A 26,050-nucleotide genomic window follows, 5' to 3' on the forward strand; every position below is an offset into this window, starting at 1 on the left:
ACTCGTGGTTTTCCTTTTTCTGCCTTTAAGTGGGACCTCTGTATTTCTGTAAGCAGCACCTATATTTGACTGTTAACTTTGTGAATTTGGTCACCAGTTCTGACAGGTCAGAATTTCCAAATTAAAGCTGGACCCTCATTTGTCCCTGAGCTACTCTTGATCCCACCCTGTTTTATCCCTCCCCAAAGCCCAGTAATACAGAAGTAGTCTCAAGCATCTAATCTTAGTTTTTTTTTAATAATAATAATTCAAATTTTAAAGGAAAATTTGTAAAAGTACTTTAAGAATACTTTAGAAATCATAATCTTGCAAAGTCCTTGCTTTTTATTCTATTCCTCAAAGACTTTCTTTTGTAAACATTTAACTTAGCACTCTATAAATAGACTGTTAATGACAACAATAATGTGATGCTTGTTCCTCCAGTTTTCCTCGTCCTGTGAAGACAACTTGGTTAAACAGAAATGCACCAGCACAAAACAAAGATTCTGTGATTCCTACTCTTGAAAGTGTGGTCTTTGGTATTAACTACACAAAGCAGTTATCACCAGACGTAAGAACTGATGTGTTTATAAAGCCTCATTTCTCTCTTGTTTTGAATGAAATGTGTTTTAACTGTTACATATCTGTGGATGTAATAGTTCTTTTATTAATTATTTGAGCTCAACGACTTACAGATCTAATTAAACATGATCTTCACAAGTTGATTGGTTCCAGTTGTTTTTTATGAAAACGAACCTGATGCTTCAAGATTTTACAAGATTTCATGAATAGGGATCTTTGACAGGCAGTGCTTTTTTTAACTTGTTCCTGTCACCTCCTGCTCTGTTAATGGAGCTGGTAGGATCATTCCAGAGGAGCCTGTGAGGAACCCCTGCCAGAGTTGAGACCTAACTTGCAGCAGTATATCTGTTATTCCCCTAAAAGAAGAGAGGGTTCATACTATAAAAACAGAGTGGCCCTCAGTTGAAATACAATCTGAATCTCAAATTTTTAAAAATCATCATTTGATCGGCTTGTTTTTAAAGTCCAATGAAACTAAGATTTCTCGAATCACATTTCTTGTGTTTAAATTACCTATATGAATGAGAACAACTTCCTAAGATGCTGCTAGACTTCTTACATGTTTTAGAATAACTGTGATTAGTAAATCCTTTATTTTTCTAAGTTTCGGTGTGCTATTTTTAGACTCTGGTTACCAACATTGTGTCCCAAATCTCCTCTTTGTTCAGGGCTGCAGCTTTGTCATCGCAGATTCCTTCCTGCGTCACGCCTACCGTTTCCACTACACCCTCTGCGCTGCCCTGCTGCTGGCCTTCAAGGGGCTGCACAGCTACTTCATTATGGTAACAGAAGAGCTCCCCTCTTGTCAGAAACTAGAACTGGGTATGTTGAAAGTAGCCAGGCCCTCTTCATTCTCATACTGCTGTTATCAGCTTGGCCATAGTTTCTGTACTTAGTTTAGTACAGCTAGTTTGCTTTATGTGCTTCACCTTTACTTCTCTCTCAACTCCATCTTTTTCAGGCTTTGATAATTACTTACTGAAATTTTAAAAAAATTTATGATACTGAGAAATAATTTCTTGGTGCTAAGTTTGAGATGAGTCTTTTGATAGATTTTTTTAATAGTATGTCTTCTCTTAGAATATAACCAGAAAATGTACTAGAAAGCAAATTTAATTATCCATAGAATTATTAGATAGGAAGATAAATTAGGGAAAATAAATTCAATAGGTTAGGTAATGTAAATTAAATCCATACTTCCAAATAGTTAATAGTCTAAGCAGATTATATGTACTTGGAACCTTTTGTAAAATATATTGATTTTAGGTGATCTCATATCTTCTTTCTTCTACTTCACTTGAGAAAATAATAACATTACTCAGTTTTAACATTTTTAAAATAATTTAAATAATTTCTAAAAATCAGTCTTCAGTTTTAGTCCATTAATATATACCTGTATGTTGTAACACATAATAAAAAATCATTTGCCTTGATTTTGTATACCACTTATAGTTTGCAAAATACATATATTATTTCACACAAGATTATTGATTTATGAAAATGTTTTTATTCAAACATTTTATGAACGTTTTATAAGCTTTTATTTTCAAATATGAGCTAATAGCTCATCAAAAGCACATTTTAATTATTTCTTTGGAATAAATTATTTTCATCATACTTACTTGAATGAATGAGAAATTGCTTTTTAAATTTGACCGAGGTTGATCACTGTTCTTATTTCTTTGTTTCTCAAGGATCTTAGTCTTTTAACAATATTGATGCCCTATCAAAAATAGTCACTGTTACTGAAAATAATTCTTGTCTTTGAGACTAACTAGCCCACTTTTGGAGAAGGAAATGGCAACCCACTCCAGTGTTCTTGCCTGGAGAATCCCAGGGACGGCAGAGCCTGGTGGGCTGCCGTCTGTAGGGTCGCACAGAGTCGGACATGACTGAAGCGACTTAGCAGCAGCCCACTTTTATAATTGCCTACCTTGAGCTACAAAAGAATTATAAGAAAGTGAAATGATTTGTACCTCACTTAAATTCAGCTGTGAGAACAGGCTGGCTCTTGTACCCCTACTTATCAGCAGTGGCTCCAGAGGGTTTGATAATTCCATTATTCAAATATTCCATTAAACAGGTGGGATCTCAGTGTAGCTCCTTTACAAGCAGTAGGAAAGCGTTTGTTCTTTTTTGCTCATGTGTTCTTCCTCAAGACAAAAACAGTAGCACAGAAACATTTTGGTTACTCTTCTCTGAAGTATTCTTTTTCCTTGCTGTTTTATATACTTAGCATCCATCTGCTTTCCTTAGGAAAGTTCTTTAAGAGACTACTGCCTCAAATGTGAACTTCTAAAAATGTTGTTTTTTGAAAATGAAAGAATTGTTTGTAGAACTAATTTAGGCTATTACTTATTCTCAATTAATGGGTAAATTATACTCCATTTATTTTTAAATTTTGTCCTTTGGAGCTCAAACACATTTTCTTAGGAGAATTGTGTGATGAATTTTGGTTAATTTAGGTTTAATGGTCAGACCACAAAACTGTCAAACCATAATATTAATAAAGGACAACACCATGTTCCTGAAAAGTGGTTAACACAGAAGCCACATGTAATGGAATTTCTGAGGAGAATTGGTTAACAGTTTAGGTGTTGAATGTTGTAGAATTCACAGAGGCATCATCATGTAGTGCTTAGGACTGCATGTTTGCACCACTGCTATCCCTTACTACTTGTAAGTAACTGGGACTGAGTATACAAACTGACTTCTACTCTAAGGGCAGGAGGATTGATGGGATCCAGACGTGCAGAGTGTGTCGGGAAGGAAAGATGAGGGTGTGCAGAAAGCAGAGGGTGTTCATGGAGGAATTCCCTCGGGCTGAGCAGGGTGCTGAGGAAAGAGCAGGTCTCTGTCTCTGGAGAGCTTTGACCTCCCCATTCCCTTGAGGAGTCAGTCCAGCGTTGAGAGAGGCCAGAGAAGCAGCCCAGCCAGGGGGCGTTCCTTGTGGTTTCAGTACAGAGCACCCTAAGTGAAGTGGGCCTGTCCATGCCTGTGTAATTGTCAAATAGTTTTAACATGTAATATTTTCAAATGAAAAACACTTATACCACATTTTAACTAAGAAAAAAATATTTTTCTCCAAAAGGAAATAATGTTTAAACAGGCATCTCTTGTCAAAGTCAAAGATTTATTTCAAAGCATAGATAGTATTAGCACTTTATCACTAACTTTAGCTAACCTCAGTTTGATAATTCATTTATTTATATGCTTTTTAACTTTCTCTCAGATAGAAATGGCTTTTATGACACATATGTATTATTTTGAGCTTATGAATATAATATAGAAAATATCATAAATTTTAAAAGCCCTTATATTTAATTTCAGGAGTCAGTTACTAAATAAGTAAATAGCAATTTTATTCCAAATTATTTGCTTAAAATATTTCACCAGAAAATAAAATTCTAAAGCAAACCCCGACTTAAGTTTTAGATAAGTAGATAATAGTGATAGAAAAAAATTATTAGTACCTTACACATAGTATTTACTCAAAATATATTTGTTGAATAGATGAGTGAATGAAATAGCACAGGGAAGATTTTGTTGACAATTGAAAAGTACATAGGCATCAGCACATACTTTATAGTAGTTTCCTAGGGATTTTTAAAAATCAAGATTCATCTTCAATAAATATTTATTAGTAATACTTCGGGTTATCCTTAAACTTTTCATTATTATTTATATTTTCTTTTCTATTTGTTGTGAATTTTAGTTTATTCTTGAATGTGTCTTCTAGGAAAAAATCTAAAATTTTTGTTAACTATTCAGAATAAAACTGTTGCACTTTCTAAAGTGTTAACATTGTTTATTTTTATCCTAGCAAAACTACATTTGTTAGGTACCAGATATTTCTGTAAAACACTGTTCACTAAATATTATTATATCCACCAGTTTTAATAAGTTTATAAAAAGTAATTCTTGGTTAGAGGGTATATTCTACTTCCTTCTACTATTTAGCACTTTTCTTGAGTTTTCAAAGAAGTCTATATTTAAAGTCAATATTTTAAGTAAGTCTATATTTCAAATAAGTCTAATAAAGTCTTCAAATTCTGCCATGCTATGAAGAGTTTATCTAAACTCCATTTCCTTTTTAAAAATAATGCCTTGAATTCCATTTTGCTTGTGTCTTTTTCTTTTCTTGTAGATGAATGATGTACATTTTTTTAATGACATTCAGTTAAAATACTGGTTTGGTAAAGAACTGTTTTTAAAAATGAGCATCATGAATTCTGAAATCTAGGCTTTAGCAAGTTATGAAACCTTTTTGGCCCCAGTCTCTACACTTGTAAAAGCAGAGGATCGACCTTGCTGATCTCTGACACCTCTGCCAACTCTTAAAATTCTGAGTTTAGATATTAAAACATAAAAATAATATCGGATTATGAAATGTTGAGTGGCACATGCACTTAGAAAAAAGAACAAAGTAACATAAACGTGAATGTACATCATTTGTAATTCTAATAAGCTAATTAACTAACTGAAAGATTCTGCTTTGGTATTCTAATCCAATTGCACTAGCGAATCAATACTAAATCTATTAATCACAAAGTGGAAAATTCTAGTAAATTTTGTTGTAAAAGGAGTATAGTAACTAGTGCTGTGTGCAATCCTTATAACTAGCCAAAGCCAACATGCAGGTCCTTTATGAGCGCCTTCTCAGAAGAAAACAGCCAGCAACCCAGAAAGACACCTGTCTAGGTACGTTCACAAATAGATTAAGTAAATAATCCCTTTTAATCAATATAAAACTTTGCTTTAATTTAGTATCAAATTTCATAAATATGTATTTTTTTAATATTTTATATTCCTGCCACCCTTACTTAAGAACTTACTTTAAGAATCAACCTGATTTGTAGTTGAGCTTTGGTTAATTCTTAGTTTTTAATGTTCAGGTTTTTGGAACATTAAAATTGGAACCGTTAAATGCAAAGATGTCTTTGGTTTTTTTTCCATATTCATTTTAGAGTTCCTGTAAAGAGCACTTTTTAGAAACCATGTTCATTGCCAGAATTTGTTAGTTTAATGGTAATGACTTAAATTTGTTCAAAGTCATTTGTCTTTAGGTAGGGCTAAAGGTAATAAAATGTGGTTTGAAAACTGAAGCTAATTTCATGCATTACAAAAATAAAGTGAGAAACATCTTTAATATCTGGTTTTGTTTTTTGAGTCAGTTTGCATTTATTTTTTTATTCTAAATTTAAAAAGCAAAATACAGGAATATCAAATCACTGCTACCCTGATATATCACATATTTGAAAAGAGATATTCTGATTTCATTATTTCATTGATTTACTTCTCTATATGTTTTAGACTTTTCTTCTTGAATAGCAATAGTACTTTATTTATTATCTTTCTCTAAGTATATTGAAAGTTTTTACTTTGAGTAGACCATCACAATTAAGATTTTTTAAAAGTTATGAAAAGCTATAGAAATAAAAAATAAAATTAAATCACAGCATTTGTATCTCAGTTTTCAAAAGTATGGACAAAAGGAAATTAAGGAGCCAAAATCTTTCTCCACATTTCTCAGATGAAAATTAACTCAGAAATATTTCCATTGGGTCAGTTTTCACTGAAATTGTTAAGCGAGAAACTTACCAGGAAGGAAAAAAGAAAAGTTGAAGATTTATTTATGATCATTATTTTGGAACATAATTTTATCCTCTCATTAAGTAACCTAAGTATAAAGTTAAAGAACTCATGGTATGAAATTATAATCATTTATGACATATTTTTTCTTTTTAACAAAAAATTGTACTTCTCATTTCCTGTTGTATTGCCAGCCTATCAGTTTATATGTGAGCATTCTAAATGATTTTTTAAAATGCTGCTCATTTAATAAGGTCTGTGTAAAGAAGGGCCCAGTTTTTGGTTGGCTAGGAAAAGACTTGATTCAAAACTAAAACATAGTTAAATAATACTTCTTAGTTAGTTAAATAATACTTCTAAAAATATGTGTATATCTTTTATCCTTCATTCCTGACATTGTATTAGCGTATCTGTTGAATGAATGAGTAGATGAGTGGGTAAATAGATTTAGAAAATAAATTTAAGATACATTTACCCTTTGACCTAGCAGTTGCACTGTTGTTCATAGAAAGGAGTACTAGTTTTTTGTACCATAGAAAGGATTACTACTTTGTAATGGTATTTGTACATGCATGTTCATCACAGTATTCTTAGTGACAAAACACTGAAAACACAGATAAATGTCCATCATTCAGCAAAGAATAGATTATGAAGAAAATTATGAGGTCCCTATACCAAGGAATATTATATAGCCATTTTTTTAAAAAGTGCTTTAGAGCTGCATATCAGATTTGCATGAAATACTACTGAGAGATTTCATGCAGAAAGTTTGCAAAATACATCTCATTTTTATAAAACAGTAACTGCAGATCTCATATATGTGTATATTTGAAAATATGGAAGGATGTGTTCTAGGTTGCCACCTTGGATTAGCAAGAGGAGCCAACTTAAAAAAGTTTGTAGGGAGTTCCCTGGTGGCCTACTGGCTAAGATTCTGGGCTTTCACTGTCATGGCCTGAGTTCAAAACCTGGTTGAAAAACTGAGATCCCACAAGCTACATGACATGGCAAAAAAAAAAGAAAATAATAACCTTTGTTATTCTAGAAATTTATGTAAATCTCTAGAAAATTATATAAATAGATATATAGGCATTAAAAAAATTAAACTCAGTTAAAATCCTAAGTTATTTTTAAGTCATTTCAACCCAGAGATTTTGAAGTTAAGTTTTACATTTAAGCATCCCTTAAGGTGTTTGCATTGAAGTAACTCTCAAGAATCATAATGCATAGACCAGTTTCTGCATTAAAGCTCTGGTATATAAAGGTGACAAAAGTGTATCAAACTCTACAAAGTTTATGCTCATTTTTTAAAAATTAATAGGATATGTAACCTACTGAGATCAATTTTGCTGATTTTCTTCTATCTCAGGAAAACATCATGAGTGATATGAAAATAGATGTTGGCATATGAAAGTTACGATTTTAACACAGGGTCTGTCGCAGATTTTTTTTTTAATATAACATTAGAAGCCACTGATTTATCTGATAGTGAAGTGATTTGTGAAATTGAAGCAAATTTCTTTAGTTATTGGTGGTTATTTATATATATTTTGTGAATTACAAAACATCTGTGTCCTACTAGTTTTAGTTATCAGCCGAGTATTTGTTGTTCAGATCATAGCTTGGTTTTGTTCTGGGCAGTGTAACTGCTTATTTTATCAAATTTAAATGTTTACCATTCATTTATCAAGAAGTAAATATTTAGTATACCTTATGAGATAGTGAGCTGAGGAATGAATTCAAAGATACCACAAAAATGTTTTCTTGTCTTTGTGTGACAGTGATCAATTAAAGTCACTCTAGCAGCAAGATTATGGAATTTTGTGTGTTGATAACTATGCTGTTAGAGTTGTCCTAGGAAAACTCATTTTAGTTTGATTTCAGATAAACGTAAGTGTGTCTAAACGTGATATTTTAGGCGTTAGCAAAATCTTTCCCTGCAAAAAATAACTGATTCTATTCTGTTGGTTTCTGTATTCCTTTGTAAATATTACCATTTTAATTGTAAGTTAATCTGCATCCCCCCTCTGTAAATGGTTATAGTATACATTAAATATAAGTCAAGATTATATAGAAAAAAATGGCCTTCATTTTAGACTGCCTCATAGGAAACTAAATTTATTGAACTAAGATATAAACTTACATTTTTGTTGAAAAGGATTTTGTCATTCATTTTCATTCAATAGCTTATATTCCAGGTATGTTTTTATTATTTTGACTTGAACTTTTGTAATCTCCTAGGTTTTTAAAAGTAATTTACTTATAAAATTTCAAAAATAATTTTCAGATATATAACATTGAAATACTTACTTTAATTACTGTTTACTCCTTTCAGAGGAAATGGATGTAGAAGCTCGACTTACTGAATTATGTGAAGAAGTTAAGGTATTTGGATTTTTAAAATTCACATTACCAAATTATTTGAATGGATTCTGTTTCCTTTTTAAATACTTTATTGAAAATAAATTATTATTTTTCCTTTCTCAAATGCAAAGATAAAATTGTTGATTCTAGGTAGAAACACAGCTTAGTTGATCAAACAACATTTGACTTGAGTGTGAAGTTATCTTTTTTCTAATCATTATTGATTAAAATCTTTTTTTTAAATTTTATTTTATTTTTAATTGGAGGATAATTGCTTTGCAATATTGTGATGGTTTCTGCCATACATCAGCATAAATCAGCCATAGGTATACATGTGTCCCCTCCTCTTGAACCTCCTTCCCACCTTCCTCTCCACCCCACCTGTCTTGTTGTCACAGAGCACAGGCTTTGGGTTCCCTGCGTCATACAGCAAATTCCCACTGGCTGTCTTGTTTAACATATGGCAATGTATATGTTTCAGTGCTACTTTGGCAAATCATCCCACCCTCTCCTTCCCTCGCTGTGTCCAAAAGTCTGTCCTTTATGTCTGCTTCTCCCTTGTTGCCCTGCGAATAGAATCATCAGTACCATCTTTCTAGATTCCATGCTGCTGCTGCTGCTAAGTCGCTTCAGTCGTGTCCGACTCTGTGCGACCCCATAGGCGGCAGCCCACCAGACTCCCCTGTCCCTGGGATTCTCCAGACAAGAACACTGGAGTGGGTTGCCATTTCCTTCTGCAGTGCATGAAAGTGAAAAGTGAAAGTGAAGTCACTCAGTCATGTCTGACTCTTAGTGACCCCATGGACTGCAGCCTACCAGGCTCCCCTGTCCATGGGATTTGCCGTATATATGTATTAATATACAGTATTTGTCTTTCTCTTTTTGACTCTCTTCACTCTGTATAATAGGCTCTTGGTTCATGTACTTCATTAAAACCGACTCAAATGCATTCCTTTTTATAGCTGAGCAATATTCCATTGTGTACATGTACCACAACTTCTTTATCCATTCATCTGTCGATGGACATCCAGATTTAGCTATTGTAAATAGTGCTGCAATGAACACTGGGGTACATGTGTCTTTTTTAGTTATGGTTTCTTCAGGGTATATGTCCAGTAGTAGGATTACTAGATCATATGATAGTTGTAGTCCTAGTTTTTAAAGGAATCTCCCATACTGTTCTCCATAGTGGCTGTATCAATTTGCATTCCCACCAACAGTGTAAGAGGGTTCCCTTTTCTCCACACCCTCTCCAGCATTTATTGTCTGTAGACTTTTTTGATGATGGCCATTCTGACCGGTGTGAGGTGATACTTCATTGTAGATTTGATTTGCATTTCTCTAATAATGTGTGATGTTGAGCATCTTGTCATGTGTTTATTACCCATATGTATGTCTTTAGAGAAATGTCTGGCTAGGTCTTCCGCTGACTTTTTGATTGGGTTTTGTGTGTGTCTGTGTGTGGTATTGAGCCACTTGAGCTGGTCGTATATTTTGGAGATTAACCCTTTGTCATTTGTTTCATTTGCTATTATTTTCTGCCATTCTGAGGGTTGTCTTTTTCACCTTGCTTATAGTTTCCTTAATTGTGCAAGAGCTAGGTCCCATTTGTATACTTTTATTTTTATTTCTATTACTCTAGGAGGTGGGTCTTATAGGGTCCTGCTGTGATTTATGTCAAAGAGAGTTCTGCCTATGTTTTCCTCAAAGAGGTTTATAGTTTCTGGTCTTACATTTAGGTCTTTAATCTATTTTGAGTTTATTTTTGTATATGGTGTTGAGAAGTGTTCTAATTTCATTCTTTTTCACATTGCTGACTGGTTTTCCCAGCACCGCTTATTGAAAAGACTGTCTTTTCTCCTTTGTATATTTTTACCTTCTTTGTCAAAGATAAATTGCCCATAGATACGTGGATATTCTGGATATTTTGCATGTAAATGAAATAGCAGAGACAATTAACTGATCAAAAGTGTGCTTTTTCCTCCTGTTAATTAATTCAGACTTTCTGGACAAAATTTTTAAGCATTGCTTAAATTTACATACTTTTATAAAATGATATGGTTTAGAAATGGAAATTTATTTTATTTCAAGAAATGAATTTCTCTTGGAATATTTTTCTATCAGTTCATTCTTGCAATTAAATTGAATAGATTTTTGTTTTTCCTTTTCTTCCCCATGGAACTAAATGTTTTGACTATTTTAGGAGCCCTGTATATTTCACTGTTGTTTAGCTATGGTAATGGAAGATATCAGAGACATGAATCAAACAAAAATACATATTTGACTTTGGGATATATTTCTGTATGTAAATATAAATGAGAACTTGACCCTTTTGAAAAAGGTATTTACCTTCTCCTTTTAAAATTATAGGTAGAAGAGACAATTTCATATCCCGTTCTAAAAGCTTTCCCCACGGTTTAAGTAAGCTAAGTGTCTTCTTTAAAAAAAAAAAAAAATCACTAATGTTGTTATAATAGTTGTCCCAAAGGATTTTAGAAATAATAAGATATTTGTGATAAATATAAATCTACTGACTTATTCACTGACCTTAAAGGAAATTTGAGTGAAGAAACATATGATACTCCCAGATGAAAAGGTAAATGATCATTGACAGCTACCTGGTTTTTCACAAGTTAATAATATGAATGCATTATATCAAAATCCTGTTGGAAACTTTAAAATTAAACTTATTTTAAAGATCATTTGAAGAAAGGTAAGAATGACTAAGAAAAATTTTTGAAAAAAACAATAATATAGAGGAACTTGCCCAAGTGGATGTAGTTTTTATATATAAAAACTACAGTAATGGAAATAGAGTAGGATTTCTCTAAAAGAACGCAAAGACAAATCAGTGGAACTAAATAGCACTGGAACAATCGTTAAATATGTGTAAGATTTGAGTATATGATAAAATTTCATGAACATTCAGTTACATAGTAGTATGGTAAAATAACATGTTATAGAAGCAAATTCTAAATGGACTTGAAGAGTTAAATGTCAAAAAAATCTGTAAGACAAATATATGTATACATGTATATATAAGCAATCTATCCTTGGAATATGAAATAACTTCTTCAGAGTAACAGTAAACAATATGATATTAATGATTTAAAACTTCTTTAAAACAAAATAAAATATAAAATTGAAAGGAAGCAACAGACTGAAAGAAAATATTTGCAATACCTGAAAGTGGCAATGATACTGAAACTAAATAAAGAACTCCTATGTATCAGTTTCAAAACACCCCTGGGAAAAAGGGGTACACATAGAGGCTGTACAAAATGCAATTCTTAGAGCAGGTTTGCTGCTTAGGTGACACCAAGGAGATGCAGATTTAAGCAATAAAGTGGGGTTTTTTTAACCATGAAATTTGCAGAAATGAAAGTGATTGCTAATCTCCATTGTTGGTAAGGTGGTAAGGAAACTAGTGTCTGCATAGGCTGTTGGTGAGGGTAGAAATGGTACATTTTTTAGGTCAGTTCATCATCTGTTCCAAAAACACTCACACGCTCTGCCACAAAATAGTTTTTATTTAGAAATGTATCCCACAAAAAGTGCCAGTTCATTTCAACAAACAAATATAAAGCATTATCAACTACCATGTAGCCATTTAAAAGAATTAGGTGAATCTCTGTGCATTGACATGGATTTTTTAACTCAAGAAATACATATTCCTCTATGATGCAGGGTACTGTTTTCATGCTGAAAACCTCTTTAGGATATATTAATTGAAAAAATAAATTGGAGAAAAATATGAATATGATTTGTATATGTTAGAAAAGCTATGTAAATATTTGATCATGTTTATGTGATTAGATTGCGTATAAAATATTTGAAAGGACACATACACAAACACATACACATTTGAACTATACATAATAATAAAAGAATACCACAAAGAATGAGGCTATAAAGGAAAATATTTGTTCTTTATTTCCATCTATATTGTTTTAAAAACTACATATGTACTCAGATATTACTAATGAATTTTATGTACTGATACTTAATTTCAGTATTTAAGTGTAATATAAACTAGGGTAAATAGAGTAGACAGAAGATGGAATATTTAAACAGGTCTTATAAATCAGCAAAAAAAATCCTGTAATATCCCATTTTTAATATTAATATAGCTTAGACACCCAGTTATCCAGTTATAAAATGCTAATAAGTATGTGAAAAAATTTTAATTATAAAACAAAAATTTAAATACTCTGACATGATTTTTAACCTATCAGATTGGCTGTGATTTTTTTTTTTAATTTGAGGGTAATTGCTTTACAGAATTCTGTTGTTTTCTGTCAAACCTCAACATGAATTAGCCATAGGTATACATATATCTCTCCCTTTTGAACTTCCCCCCCATCTCCCTCCCCATTCCACCCCGCTAGGTTGATATAGAGCCCGTTTGAGTTTCCTGAGTCATATGGCAAATTCCCGTTGGCCATCTGTTTTACATATGGTAACGTAAGTTTCCATGTTACTCTTTCCATACTTCTCACCCTCTCCTCCCCTCTCCTGGTGTCCATAAGTCTATTCTATATGTCTGTTTCTCCACTGGTGCCCTGTAAATGAATTCTTCAGTACCATTTTTCTAGATTCTGTATATATGCGTTAGAATATGATATTTATCTTTCTCTTTCTGACTTACTTCACTCTGTACAATAGGTTCTAGGTTCATCCACCTCATTAGAACGGACTCAAATGCGTTCCTTTTTATGGCTGAGTAATATTCCATTGTGTATATGGACAACAATTTCTTTATCCGTTCATGTGTTGATGGACATCTAGGTTGCTTATATGTTCTAACTATTGTAAATAGTGCTGCAATGATCAATGGGATACATGTGTCTTTTTCAGTTTTGGTTTCCTCAGGGTATATGCCTATGAGTGGGATTGCTGGGTCATATTGTGGTTTTATTCCTATTTTTTTAAGGATTCTACATACCTTCTTCCATAGTAGCTGTATCAGTTTACATCCCCACCAACAGTGCAAGAGTGTTCCCTTTTCTCCATACCCTCTCCAGCATCTGTTGTTTGTAGACTTTTTGATGATAGCCACTGGATTGTCCACTGGGGTTTGCTCCTGAGGCTGCTCTGGAGGAATTGGGTCTGCCCCAGTGAGGGCCAGGTGCAGAAATCATGCAGCTGCTTGGGTCACAGGGGCCCTGGCAGCACCAGGTACTCAGGGAAGTTGGCAGCTAGGGAAGCAGGAAATACAGTGCTCTAGAAGGGCATGGCAACCTGTATTTGGCTGATACGCTTCAGTATCCATGCCTGGAGAGAACCCCCTGAGAGAGAAGCCTGGCAGGCTACAGTCCACAGGGTCACAAATAGTTGGACATGACCAAAGCAACCCTGCATGTGTAGATGCAAGACTTCTTTTATCTGTGGCAGCTCTGCCCCAATGAGGGTTGAGTGTGAAGGTGGTGCAGCTGCTTGGTTTGCGGGGACCCTGGCGGCGCCAAGTGTGCAGGAACACAGACTGCCTCCGCTGCAGGAGTTATGGCCTGATCAGAGTCTTTTATAGAGCCTCCTGTAGCTGGCGATCAGAGGACCTCTTTGGCCAGTCTTTCTCCGTAGCTCTGCCCATTCAGTCACATAGAGGGGCCCCCCTTGCTGTGGTCCTGCTCCATAGATTGGTGCATCAGGCACTTAAAGGAGCACCCTGGGTGGGATCCTAATCTGTAGTTCAGTGCATCAGGTGTTTGATGGGCCCACCTCTCTATTGTTCAGCTGCTGTTCCTGGCATGTGGGGAGAGAGAGGCTATGGTGATGGTTCCACCCCCTATGCTGACTCAGCAGTATCTCCTTGCTTCCATGGCTGCCTGGCTTTCCTCCACAGGCATTTCCCACCACAATCTCCTCCCTCACAACCCCTCAATCTGTTTCTCTGCAGTCCACAGCAGCTCTCTCCCTGGGATTGCTCCACAATCCCTAAACCCCAGCTCCCAGCTACTTCACCTTCCAGGGGACCAGTGTCCCTGTCCAGGGTATGTATGGCTGCGGCAAGGACTGTCTGATTCTCGTTTCATTTAGGATGCCACTGATCAGCTGTTTCACTCTCAGCCTTAAATGTTTCTTCTCTGACTCAGACTGGACCCCTGCTTCAGTTCCCTCACCTGCTGAGGGCAGGTCTAGTCGTACTAACACTCCTGTTTTTCCTGGTAGTCCCTTTGTCCTACCAAGTTTTGTGTGGTTCTATATATTCTTTTCCACTGGTCAGGTTCTCCTGTCCTCTGTCAGCTGGTATTCTGCATGACTGTGATTTTTTTTTTAATAACAGTATAATCTTTGTTGAGTTATGGTGAGATACAGATTCCCATACCTTGCAGATCTTTTTCAGAGATGAATTTGGCAGTATGTATCCAACACCATAAAAAATATTCCTTCTCAATTTATACCAAATAAACAATCAGAAATTCATGTATAATGTAATCTGTGATATTATAAAACATTAACCTAAATAAATACCCAACAATAAGACTTTGGTTAAACAAATCATGGGCCACTCATAAAAACATTGTGCAACCTTAAAAGTGATGCTTTCAACAAATATTTGGTGATATAGGAAAATGCTCATACTGTGTTATTCAGTGAAAATGGCATAAAAATATGATTCTGGTTTTTTCTTCTCTGTAACTGAAAATAATTGAAGACTGTATACTAAAGTGAACTTTATTTTTTTTTCAATCAAAAAAGGTCAATGAATGCTATGAAAAGGTATACATCTATATAAAACAAAATAATGAATTTATTTAAAAAAATAGTATACAAGTATAAATGTCTTATTATTCCTACATTTATATATATATAAAATCTTGTCAAACTTCATTCCAATTTTCTTTTTAATATAAAAAAGAATTATTATTTATATTTTGACACTTATCATAAAGAGTTACATAAACCAAAGGAGTTATTTGTTTATAGGATGCTTTTCCCAATAATGAAAATACCAAAAGTCCTTTCTCAGAAACTTGATGCCATACTGCCTGAGAAATACAGGTAATAAATACAGGGTGTCTAGACAGCCTTGCTTTCTGGGGGGAATTATTTTTACTTGTGTGTAGATTATACCAGGTGTAGTATTGCTTGCCTTACACAGTACTATTTAATTACTGTCAAATACTTATTCTAGTCTTCTTTTCCTAACTTCATTAAATTCATTCTTGAAACCATACTACAGGTTTCAGCTTATTTATACTCCATTTTAATCTTCTGTGTGTTAAGAGACATAAAAAACTTGGCAGCTTTATTTCTAATAATATTTATACATCATCCCTGAGGTAAAACCCTTCTGTAGAATTTCTCTGTGTGTTGAGTCAGTGTTTATCATCTGTTGACTGATTAGCTTCCATTCTAGAATTCTGGAATTTGTCAATATTTTCAGAATTTCTCCTTGTTTTCTGGGGACTTTTTCCTTATCTGAAGCCTGTAATTCCTTATTCAGTCATTCATTCATTTATTCGTTTGGTACACATCTATTGAGTGACTACTGTGTACTGGTTACCAGTCACACAAGTGAATAAGACATGATCCCTCCCCTTCTTACTTATTTTGCTGAGTTTTTGTTTTATATGTTCTCTGAGTTAAGAAGATAAATGGAAGCTTGGTTCGGGTCAGGGAAGAAAAGCCTGCTGAATTTCAGACTTTAAAAAGGAGTCTGTATAAACAAAAGTGAAAGTGAAGTCTCTCAGTCGTGTCCGGCTCTTTGCGACCCCATGGACTATAGTCCACCAGGCTGCTCCATCCATGGGATTCTCCATGCAAGAATACTGGAGTGGGTTGCCATTTCCTTCTCTAGGGAATCTTCCTGACCCAGGGATCGAATCCAGGTCTCCTGCATTGCAGGCGGACTCTTTAACCTCTGAGCCACCAGGGAAACCCGAGAATATCATATATGATGAGCAACATTTAGGGGTTTCATTTGTTTTTTAGAAGGGGACTGGTGCAGATATAATGAGTATAATTGGGGACATGGTGAATTGTCCAAGCACAGTTGTCCAATAGTTGTTGGGTCTAAACATGAGGGATACTTGATCAAGAGACACAGATATAGTGGTGGTTGGTGTGCAGGTGGAGATGAGCTGTGGGAGTGGCTGTTAACTTCAATCTGAATACATGACTTCCCCCATCTTTATGGTAGGAAAGTGAAATCAGCACCCATGTATATATTTAAAGTAGATTTCCTAGCGTTACTAGTAATTAAAGACAGATTTTTGCATCAAGATTCTATCTGCGAAGAAACTGACTGCTGCCTTAGTGGACAAAACGTCCTTATGAGAAACATCATTCTGCTTTATAGTCTTTGTTATTCTTTGTTCAGAAGTTCTTTATCAATTCAAGAAAACTAAAAGCCTTCAAGAAAATTCTACATCTCATTCAGTACTCTTAATTTCTGTCATCAATTAAGATGAATATTTAAATAAACAACAACTTAATATCACTATTCAAACATTCATAATATATATATATACATATAATAAATATATATTTGTTTACCCACTTTTCTCTCCTCATTAGACTGTGATCTTTTCATATTAATCTTGGTGTCTGTAGAATGTAGCCCCCTAGCATGTAAAATGTGCTCAATAAATAGTGGATGCATGAATTGTTAGAAAAGAAGAAAGAAGTGTTTGACAACTCTGGGAAAGGGTTTCTGTGAGCAAAATAAAATCTAAGAGCAGAGATGTGAAGGAAGAGCTGCTTTAGAGAGAATCTCAATCCTTTCTGAGGAGCATATGACCTTTAAATTACTTAACTGATTGAAAATAAATCATATTTTAAGATTTCACAGTCTTTCAAAAATTTTATAACTTTGATCATGATTTGTTTTGCTTAAAATTCCTAGTTTTAGTGTTTGAATTTGATCATGTTGTATAGAATCCTGATTTGTAACTTTAGACTATATCTGATATTATTTCAGAAATTGAAATATTGGTTAAATTGTCGAAAATGCTAGAGTGACTACCAAGATAGAAAAAAAGCCATGGGTTAGTTGGTCTCTCTCTACACACACGTGCAAGTGTGCACAGATGTACATATTTTAAAACTAAAAAATTTGCCTTTGTATTAATACTTTCAGTAATATACGTGTTATGGTAATTCTCAGAGAGCAGGGTTTTTTTTCTTGTCATTTCAGAAAATAGAAAATCCTGATGAACTGGCAGAACTTATAAATATGAATCTTGCACAACTTTGCTCACTTTTAATGGCTTTATGGGGACAATTTCTGGAAGTTATAACACTACATGAGGAACTAAGACTATTACTAGCACAAGAGCACCATACTCTGAGGGTAAGTTATAAAAATAAGTGATTGTAGAGCATTTTAATGAGTATTGTCATTTATATTTAGAAATTTCTTATGAATAAAAATTCTGATTTTTATCTATTATGTTCATAAATGAGAAAAGAGACATCTATCATTGTGTTATTGTTTGATTCCTAAAGTTAATAATAGAAGAATACAGTTGAGTATATGACCTATCTCAGTTACAACCCTTGCAACTAAGAGACACCACCTGTATGAAATAAAATACACAATAAAGGATAGTTCTTGGAATCCAGGAACAGGAATTATCACTAGATCTCTTAAGAAAAAGAAACCAGAACTAAAAAGCCATCTCAGAATAGACAGAATATCTCTCTCCAAACCTCATACTCCCTCCTTTCCTCTCTCCTTCCTTCACCTCATTTAGAGATATATATTATGAACTTTGCAGGCTCGGGGGAGTAAGCTAGACATGAAGGTTGTTATAGGTCTGGTACGGACACTGTGCAGAAAATTTTGTACAATTTTATTGTGTCAAGAGGCTTCGAGATGTTAAATCTCTGTCTTTTCAGCTTTATCTCCTTATGTACTCTGTATGCACACTAATTTTCCTGAATTAGTTACACAAAACATCATGTGTATTTTATTTTCTTTTCTAGTTTTTCTTTTCTTAACTATAAAGCACAAATGAAAGTGGTAGTCGCTCAGTTGTGTCCAACACTTTGTGAACCCATGGTCCCTCCATGGAATTCCCTGGGCAGGAACACTGGAGTGGGTTGCCATTCCTTTCTCCAAGGGATCTTCCCAACCCAGGGATCAAACTGGGCTCTCCTGCATTGGCAGGTGGGTTCTTTACCATCTGAGCTACTACATAAAGCACAATATATAATTAAAATCAGAAAAGTTCATAAAACGTGCACATTTTAACAAGTGGTTAAAAGTACATACCCTTTTAACGATCACCCAGATCAAGAAATAGAATATTGTCAATACCACAGACATGTTCTATGTATTTGTTCCAATTTCTACCCCTTTATGATATTTACAAGGAATCACCATCTTTCTCAGGAAGTTCCTTCTTTCTCTTTTAGTTATTCAGTCTATATTACTGAATTCTACATAAATGAATTCATACAGTATGTATTCTTTTGTATATTGCTTCTTTCAGTTGAGATTTTGTTTTGGAGATTAATTTATTTTTGTTGTTGTTGTTAGTAGCTGTAGCTTACTCATTTTCATTGCTATAATGTATTTCCATTTGAATATACCTACAATTTGTTTGTCCATTTTACTGTTGATAAGTGTTTGGATTATTTCAGATTTGTAGCTACTGTAAACCAAGCTGCTGTGAATATTTCCTGTCATAACAGTTTCTGTGATGTATTTACCTATGAAAGAGATTACTGTGTCATAGGGTACAAATAACGTCAATTCTATTATATAATGCTACCCTGGTTTCCAAAGTGGTGCTGATTTTCACTCCCACAAGCACCATAGGAAAGTTCTTAGCCCACCTCCTCCCCAGTTCTTGATATTGGCAGACTTTTAAACTTTTGCAAGATGGATGTAAAATGGTATATCATTTTAGTTTTATATGTATTTTTTGATGACTTGGTAATAGTTGAGCACCATTTTGTATGACTGTTGGCTGTGTAGATTTCCTGTTTGTGAAGTACCTGTCCAAACTGGCTGCCCATTTTCTATCAGATTAGTTTTCTTTTTCTTCTTGATTTATAATAGTTTTCTGTGTATTCTAAGTACTGATCTTTGTTAAATGTTTTATAAATCTTTCCTCTTTTCATGGTTTTTTCCACTATGTTCATGCTGTCTTTTGATGAAGTAGAGGTCTTAATTTGTCGATGGAACGCAAGAGAAAAGCCAGACAGAGACACACCTGTATTTGGACATAATATGTACAGATCAGCAAGGAAGATGTGACATTATCAGTAAATGATATTGGGACAATTGGGTATTATATAACTGAATTATATAAAATTCAGTTCCAGATGGACTAAAAACAGACATGAAAGGCAAAATCATAAAGTTTCTAAAATAGAGAAGAGAACTATCAGAAGTATTACAGAAGTAGTACAGCTTACTCCCATATTGTCTTTGTCAGAATCACAAGTTACCATTTTGGCACATTTGCTTCATCATTCCTTCTTTTTGTCAATAGATACACATTCCCAGTTGCTCAACTGGTAAAGAATCCTCCCGCAATTCTGGAGACCCCAGTTGGATTCCTGGGTCGGGAAATTCCCCTGGAGAAGGGATAGACTACCCACTCCAGTATTCTGGAGCTTCCTTGGTGACCCAGGTGGTAAAGAATCCACCTGCAATGTGGAAGACCTGGGTTCAATCCCTGGGCTGGGAAGATCCCCCTGGAGGAGGGCATGGCAACCCACTCCAGTATTCTTCCATAGAGAATCCCCATGAACAAAGGAGCTGGCGGGGTATAGTCTATGGGGTCCCAAAGAGTCAGACACGACTGAGCAACTAAGCACAGCACAGCACCCATATAAATATACTCACACACACATTTTTTTTTCTGGGCCATTTGACAGTTACAGACATTATACTCGTTTTTCCTTAAATACTTCAGGGCATATTGACTAAGAACAAAGATATCCTCTTACTTAACCACAGTACAGTGATCAACTTTAAGACATCTAATACTGAAGCTAAAGGCAAAGGAGAAAAGGAAAAATAAACCCATTTGAATGCAGAGTTTCAAATAATAGCAAGGAGAGATAAAAAAAGCCTTCCTCAGTGATCAGTGCAAAGAAATAGAGGAAAACAATAGAAAGGGAAGGACTAGAGATCTCTTCAAGAAAATTAGAGATACCAAGGGAAATTTTCATGCAAAGATGGGCACAATAAAGGGCAGAAACCTAAAGGTAGGGGCCTAACAGAAGCAGAAGAGATTAAGAAGAGGTGGCAAGAGTACACAAAAGAACTGTACAAAAAAGATCTTAAATGACCCAAATAACCATGACAGTGTGATCACTCACCTAGAGCTAGACATCCTTGAACGCAAAGTCAAGTGGGCCTTAGGAAGCATCACTACGAACAAAGCTAGTGGAGGTAATGGAATTCCAGTTGAGCTGTTTCACATCCTACAAGATGATGCTGTTAAAGTGCTACACTCAATATGCCAGCAAATTTGGAAAAGTCAGCAGTGGCCACAGGACTGGAAAAGGTCAGTTTTCATTCCAATCCCAAAGAAAAGCAATGCCAAAGAATTTTCAAACTACCGCACAATTACACTCATCTCACACTCTAGCAAAGTAATGCTCAAAATTCTCCAAGCCAGGCTTCAACAGTAAGTGAACCATGAACTTCCAGATATTCAAGATGGATTTAGAAAAGGCAGAGAAACCAGAGATCAAATTGCCAACATCTGCTGGATCATTGAAAAAGCAAGAGAATACCAGAAAAACATCTACTTCTGCTTTATTGATTACACCAAAGCCTTTAATGTGTGTGGATCACAACAAACTATGGAAAATTCTTAAAGGGATGGAAATACCAGACCACCTTACCTGCCTCCTGAGATACCCATATGCAGGTCAAGAAGCAACAGTTAGAACCGGACATGGAACAACAGACTGGTTCCAAATTGGGAAAGGAGTATGTCAAGGCTGTATATTGTTACCCTGCTTATTTAACTTATATGCATAGTACATCATGTAAAATGCTGGGCAGGATGAAGCACAAGCTGGCATTAAGATTGCTGAGAGAAATATGAATAATCTCATATATGCAGATGACACCACCCTTATGGTAGAAATAGAAGAAGAACTAAAGAACCTCTTGAAAGTGAAAGAGGAGAGTGAAAAAGCTGGCTTAAAACTCAGCATTCAAAAAGCTAAGATCATGGTATCCAGTCCCATCACTTCATGGCAAATAGATGGGGAAACAGTGGAAACAGTGAGAGACTTTATTTGGGGGGGCTCCAAAATCACTGCAGATTCTGACTGCAGCCATGAAATTAAAAGACGCTTGCTCCTTAGAAGAAAGGCTAGACCAACCTGTTAAAGACAGCATATTAAAAAGCAGAGACATTACTTTGCCAACAAAGGTCCATCAAGTCAAAGCTATGGTTTTTCCAGGAGTCATGTATGGATGTGAGAGTTGGACTATAAAGAAAGCTGAGCACTGAAGAATTGATACTTTTGAACTGTATTGTTGGAGAAGACTCTTGAGAGTCCCTGGACTGCAAGGAGTCAATCCTAAAGGAAATCAGTCCTGAATATTCATTGGAAGGACTAATGCTGAAGCTGAAACTCCAATACTTTGACCACCTGGTGCGAAGAACTGAGTCACTGGAAAAGACCCTAATACTGGGAAAGACTGAAGATAGGAAGAGAAGGGGACAACAGAAGATAAGATGAGATGATTGGATGGCATCACCAGATCGATAGACATGAGTTTGAGCAATCTCTGGGAGTTGGTGATGGACAGGGAGGCCTAGCGTGCTGCAGTCCATGGGGTCGCAAAGAGTCAGACACGACTGAGTAACTGAACTGTACTGAAATACTGATACCTACTACATGATTCATTTTTAAATCTGGTCAGTTGTCTTAATACCACCCTGTGTGACAACCTTTTCCAGGATCAATCTCAGGGTCACACATTGCAATCAGTTATCACATCCCTTTAAACTCTTCAGACTCACTTAATCTTCCTTCTTCCTTTCGTTTTCTTCATCTTTCACAACTTTAGCCAGTAATTTTTAGACCAGTCTTCAATCTGGTCTTCAATTTGATTATGATTAGATTTAGAAGTTACAGTATTAGTGGGAATGCTACATTTTATTTCTTTTTCAGTCAATTTTGGTAAATTATATTTCTCAAGGATTTTTTTTATCTCAATATATTGATTTATTGGTCTTAAATGAATTCAGAATAATTCTGAAAATTCTTAAAAAGAATTCAGAATAATTATAATGACGATGATCCAGGATGTCGGAAAAAGAATGGTGGGCAAAGATTGAGAAGATGAAATAAATGTTTACCAAAGGCCTAGAAAAACAAAAGAACAAACAAACAGAGATGAACAATACACTAGAAGGAATTAATAGCAGAATAACTAAGGCAAAAGAACGGATTAATGACTTGGAAGATAGAATGGTGGAAATCACTGCCGCAAAACAGAATGTAGAAAAAAGAATGAAAAGAAATGAAGACAGCCTAAGAGACCTCTGGGATCATACATATTGCCTTAATAATTGCCTTAAATATAAATGGATTAAAGACACCAACCAAAAGACATAGACTGGCTGGGTAGATACAGAAACAAGACCCATAGATGTGTTGTCTACAAGAGACCCACCTCAGACTTACAGACTGAATGTAAGAGGATGGTAGAAGGTATTCCACACACAGGGAATTCATAAGAAAGCTGGAGTAACAATACATCACACAAAATAGACTTTAAAGCAAAGACTGTTATAAGAGACAAATAAGGACACTTGATAATGATCAAGTGTTCAATCTGAGAAGATACAACAATTATAAATATATATGCACCCAACATAGGAGTACCTCAATATGTAAGGCAAATACTAAAAAATATAAACAGAGAAATCGACAGTAACAGAATAATAGTGGGGGACTTTAATACCCCACTTTCTCTAGACAGAAAATTAATAAGGAGCATGGACCTTAAATGACAGTTTAGATCAGTTGGATTTAATTGATATTTATAGAGCGTTTCAACCAAAAGTGGCAGACTTTACATTCTTCTCAAGTGCACATGGAACATTCTCCAGGATTGACCACATGCTGGGCCACAAGGCAAGTCTTGGCAAATTCAAGAAAATCAAAATTATATCATTTTTTCTGTCACAAAGCTCTGCGATTAGAAATAAATCACAAGAAAATACTCTAAAAAACATAAATACGTGGCAGCTAAACAATATGCTACTCAGAAACCATTGGATCACTGAAAAACTCAAAGAGGAAATTAAAAAGAAAAAACTTAGAGACAAATGAAAAGGAAAGCACTATGGTCCAAAACTTATGGGATGCAGCAGAAGCAGTTTTAAGTGGAAAGTTTATGGCAATACACAGTTACCTCAAGAAACAAGAAAAACCTCAAACAACCTAACCTTATACCTAAAACAATTAGAGAAAGAAGAAAAAACAAACCTATGATTAACAGAAGGAAATCATAAAAATCAGAGCAGAAATGAATGAAATAGAGACAAAGAAAAATCTCAAAGATCAATGAAACTAAAAGCTTATTCTTTGAAAAGATAAGCAAAATTGATAAACCTTTAGCCAGAAACCAAGAGAAAAAAAAAGGGAGGATTCAAATCAATTAAATTAGAAATGAAAAAGGAGAAGTTACAACTGACTCCATAGAAATACCAAGGATCATAAGAGACTACTATCAACAATTGTATGCCAGTGAAATGGACAACCTAGAAGAAATGCCCAAGTTCTCAGAAAGGTACAGTCTCCTTAAACTGAACCAAGATGAAATAGAAAACATGAACAGACCAGTCACAAGCACTGAAATTGAAACTGTTATTAAAAACCTCCCAACAAACAAAAGTCCGGGCCCTGACAGCTTCACAGGCAAATTTTATCAAATGTTTAGAGAAGAGCTAACACCTCTCCTTCTGAAACTGTTTTAAAAGATCGCAGAGGAAGGAAAACTCCCCAGCTCATTTTTTGAGGCCACCATCACTCTGATACCAAAACCAGACAAAGATAGCACACACACACACACACATTATAATCCAGTATCACTGATGAACATAGATGCAAAAATCCTCAACAAACTACTAGCAATCTGTATCCCACAATACATTGAAAAGATCTTACACTATGATCAAGTGGGATTCATCCCAGTGATGCAAGCATTTTCCAACATCCACAAATCAATCAAGGTAATATACCACATCAACAAATTGAAGAATAAAAACTATATGATCATCTCAGTAGATGCTGAAAAAGCTTTTGATAAAATTCAGCACCCATTTATGATTAAAAAAAACTCTCCAGAAAGTGGGCATAGAGGGTACATAAATCAACATAATAAAGACCATATTCTACAAACCTACAGCTAGCATCATACTCAATAGTGAAAAACTGACAGCATTCCCTCTAAGATCAGGAATAAGACCAGGATGTCCACTCTCACCTATTTTATTCAACATAGTTTTGGAAGTCCTAGCTATAGCAATCAGAGAAGAAAAAGTAAGGGGAATCTAAATTGGAAAAGAAGAAGTTAAACTATCACTATTTGCAGATGACATGATACTATATAGATCCTAAAGATGCTACCAGAAAACTAATAAAACTCAACAATGAATTTGGTAAATTTGCAGGTTATAAAATTAATACATAGAAATCTGTTGCATTTATCTACACTAACAATGAAAGATCAGAAAGAGAAATTCAGGAAGCAGTTCCATTTACCATTGCATCAAAAAGAATAAAATACCTGGGGATAAATCTACCTAAGGATACAAAAAACCTGTACTCTGAAAACTGTAAGATACTGATGGAAGAAATCAAATAAGACATAAACAGATGGGAAGATACACCATATTTTTGGACTGCAAGAATCAATATTGTCAAAATGACTATAGTACCCAAGGCAATCTACAGATTCAGCACAATCCCTATCAAATTACCTATAGCATTTTTCACAGAACTAGAACAAAAAAATCTCAAAATTTGTATGGAGGCAAAAAATATCCCAAATAGCCAAAGCAAGCTTAAAAAATGGAGCTGGAGGAATCAGGCTCCCTGGATATACTACAAAGCTACAGTCATCAAAACAGTATGGTACTGGCCCAAAACTAGAAATATAGATCAATGGAACAGGATAGAAAATGCAGAAATAACCCCATTCACCTATGGTCAATTAATTGATGATGAAGTATGTTGCAAAGACAGTCTTTTAAACAAGTGGTGCTGGGAAAATTGGACAATACATATTTAAAAAATGAAGGTAGATCATTTTGTATATGTATAGAACATATACAAAGATAATCTCAAAATGGAATAAAGACCTAAATATGAGATCAGACAGTGTAAAACTCCTAGAGGAAAGCATAGGCAGAACACTCTCTGGCATAAATCACAGCAGTATCTTTTTCAATCCATTCCCCAAAATAATGGGAATAAAATGGGACCTACTTAAACTCAAAAGCTTTTGCACAGCAAAGGAAACAATAAACAAAATGAAAAGACAACCCACAGATTGGGAGAAAATATTTGCAATTGATGTGACTGAGATAATCAC

General features: G+C 34.7%; 1 protein-coding gene across 6 annotated transcripts in view; it reads left to right on the forward strand.

Annotated features, from left to right (window-relative positions):
* Positions 1-26,050, forward strand: part of FAM135A (family with sequence similarity 135 member A) — a 157,270-nt gene that overhangs the window by 83,045 nt on the left and 48,175 nt on the right. For 3 of the 6 annotated variants that reach the window (XM_027550860.1, XM_027550863.1, XM_027550861.1), the window contains exons 8-12: positions 424-550; positions 1,230-1,383; positions 5,185-5,262; positions 8,489-8,538; positions 17,657-17,812. In XM_027550860.1, the coding sequence (XP_027406661.1) occupies positions 424-550; positions 1,230-1,383; positions 5,185-5,262; positions 8,489-8,538; positions 17,657-17,812 (565 nt within the window). Of the gene's footprint in view, positions 1-423; positions 551-1,229; positions 1,384-5,184; positions 5,263-8,488; positions 8,539-17,656; positions 17,813-26,050 lie in introns of those variants that run through there. The other 3 variants (XM_027550862.1, XM_027550864.1, XM_027550865.1) reach the window with 2 other exon arrangements.

The sequence above is a fragment of the Bos indicus x Bos taurus genome, chromosome 9, assembly GCF_003369695.1.
Source record: "Bos indicus x Bos taurus breed Angus x Brahman F1 hybrid chromosome 9, Bos_hybrid_MaternalHap_v2.0, whole genome shotgun sequence".
Lineage (NCBI taxonomy): Eukaryota > Metazoa > Chordata > Mammalia > Artiodactyla > Bovidae > Bos > Bos indicus x Bos taurus.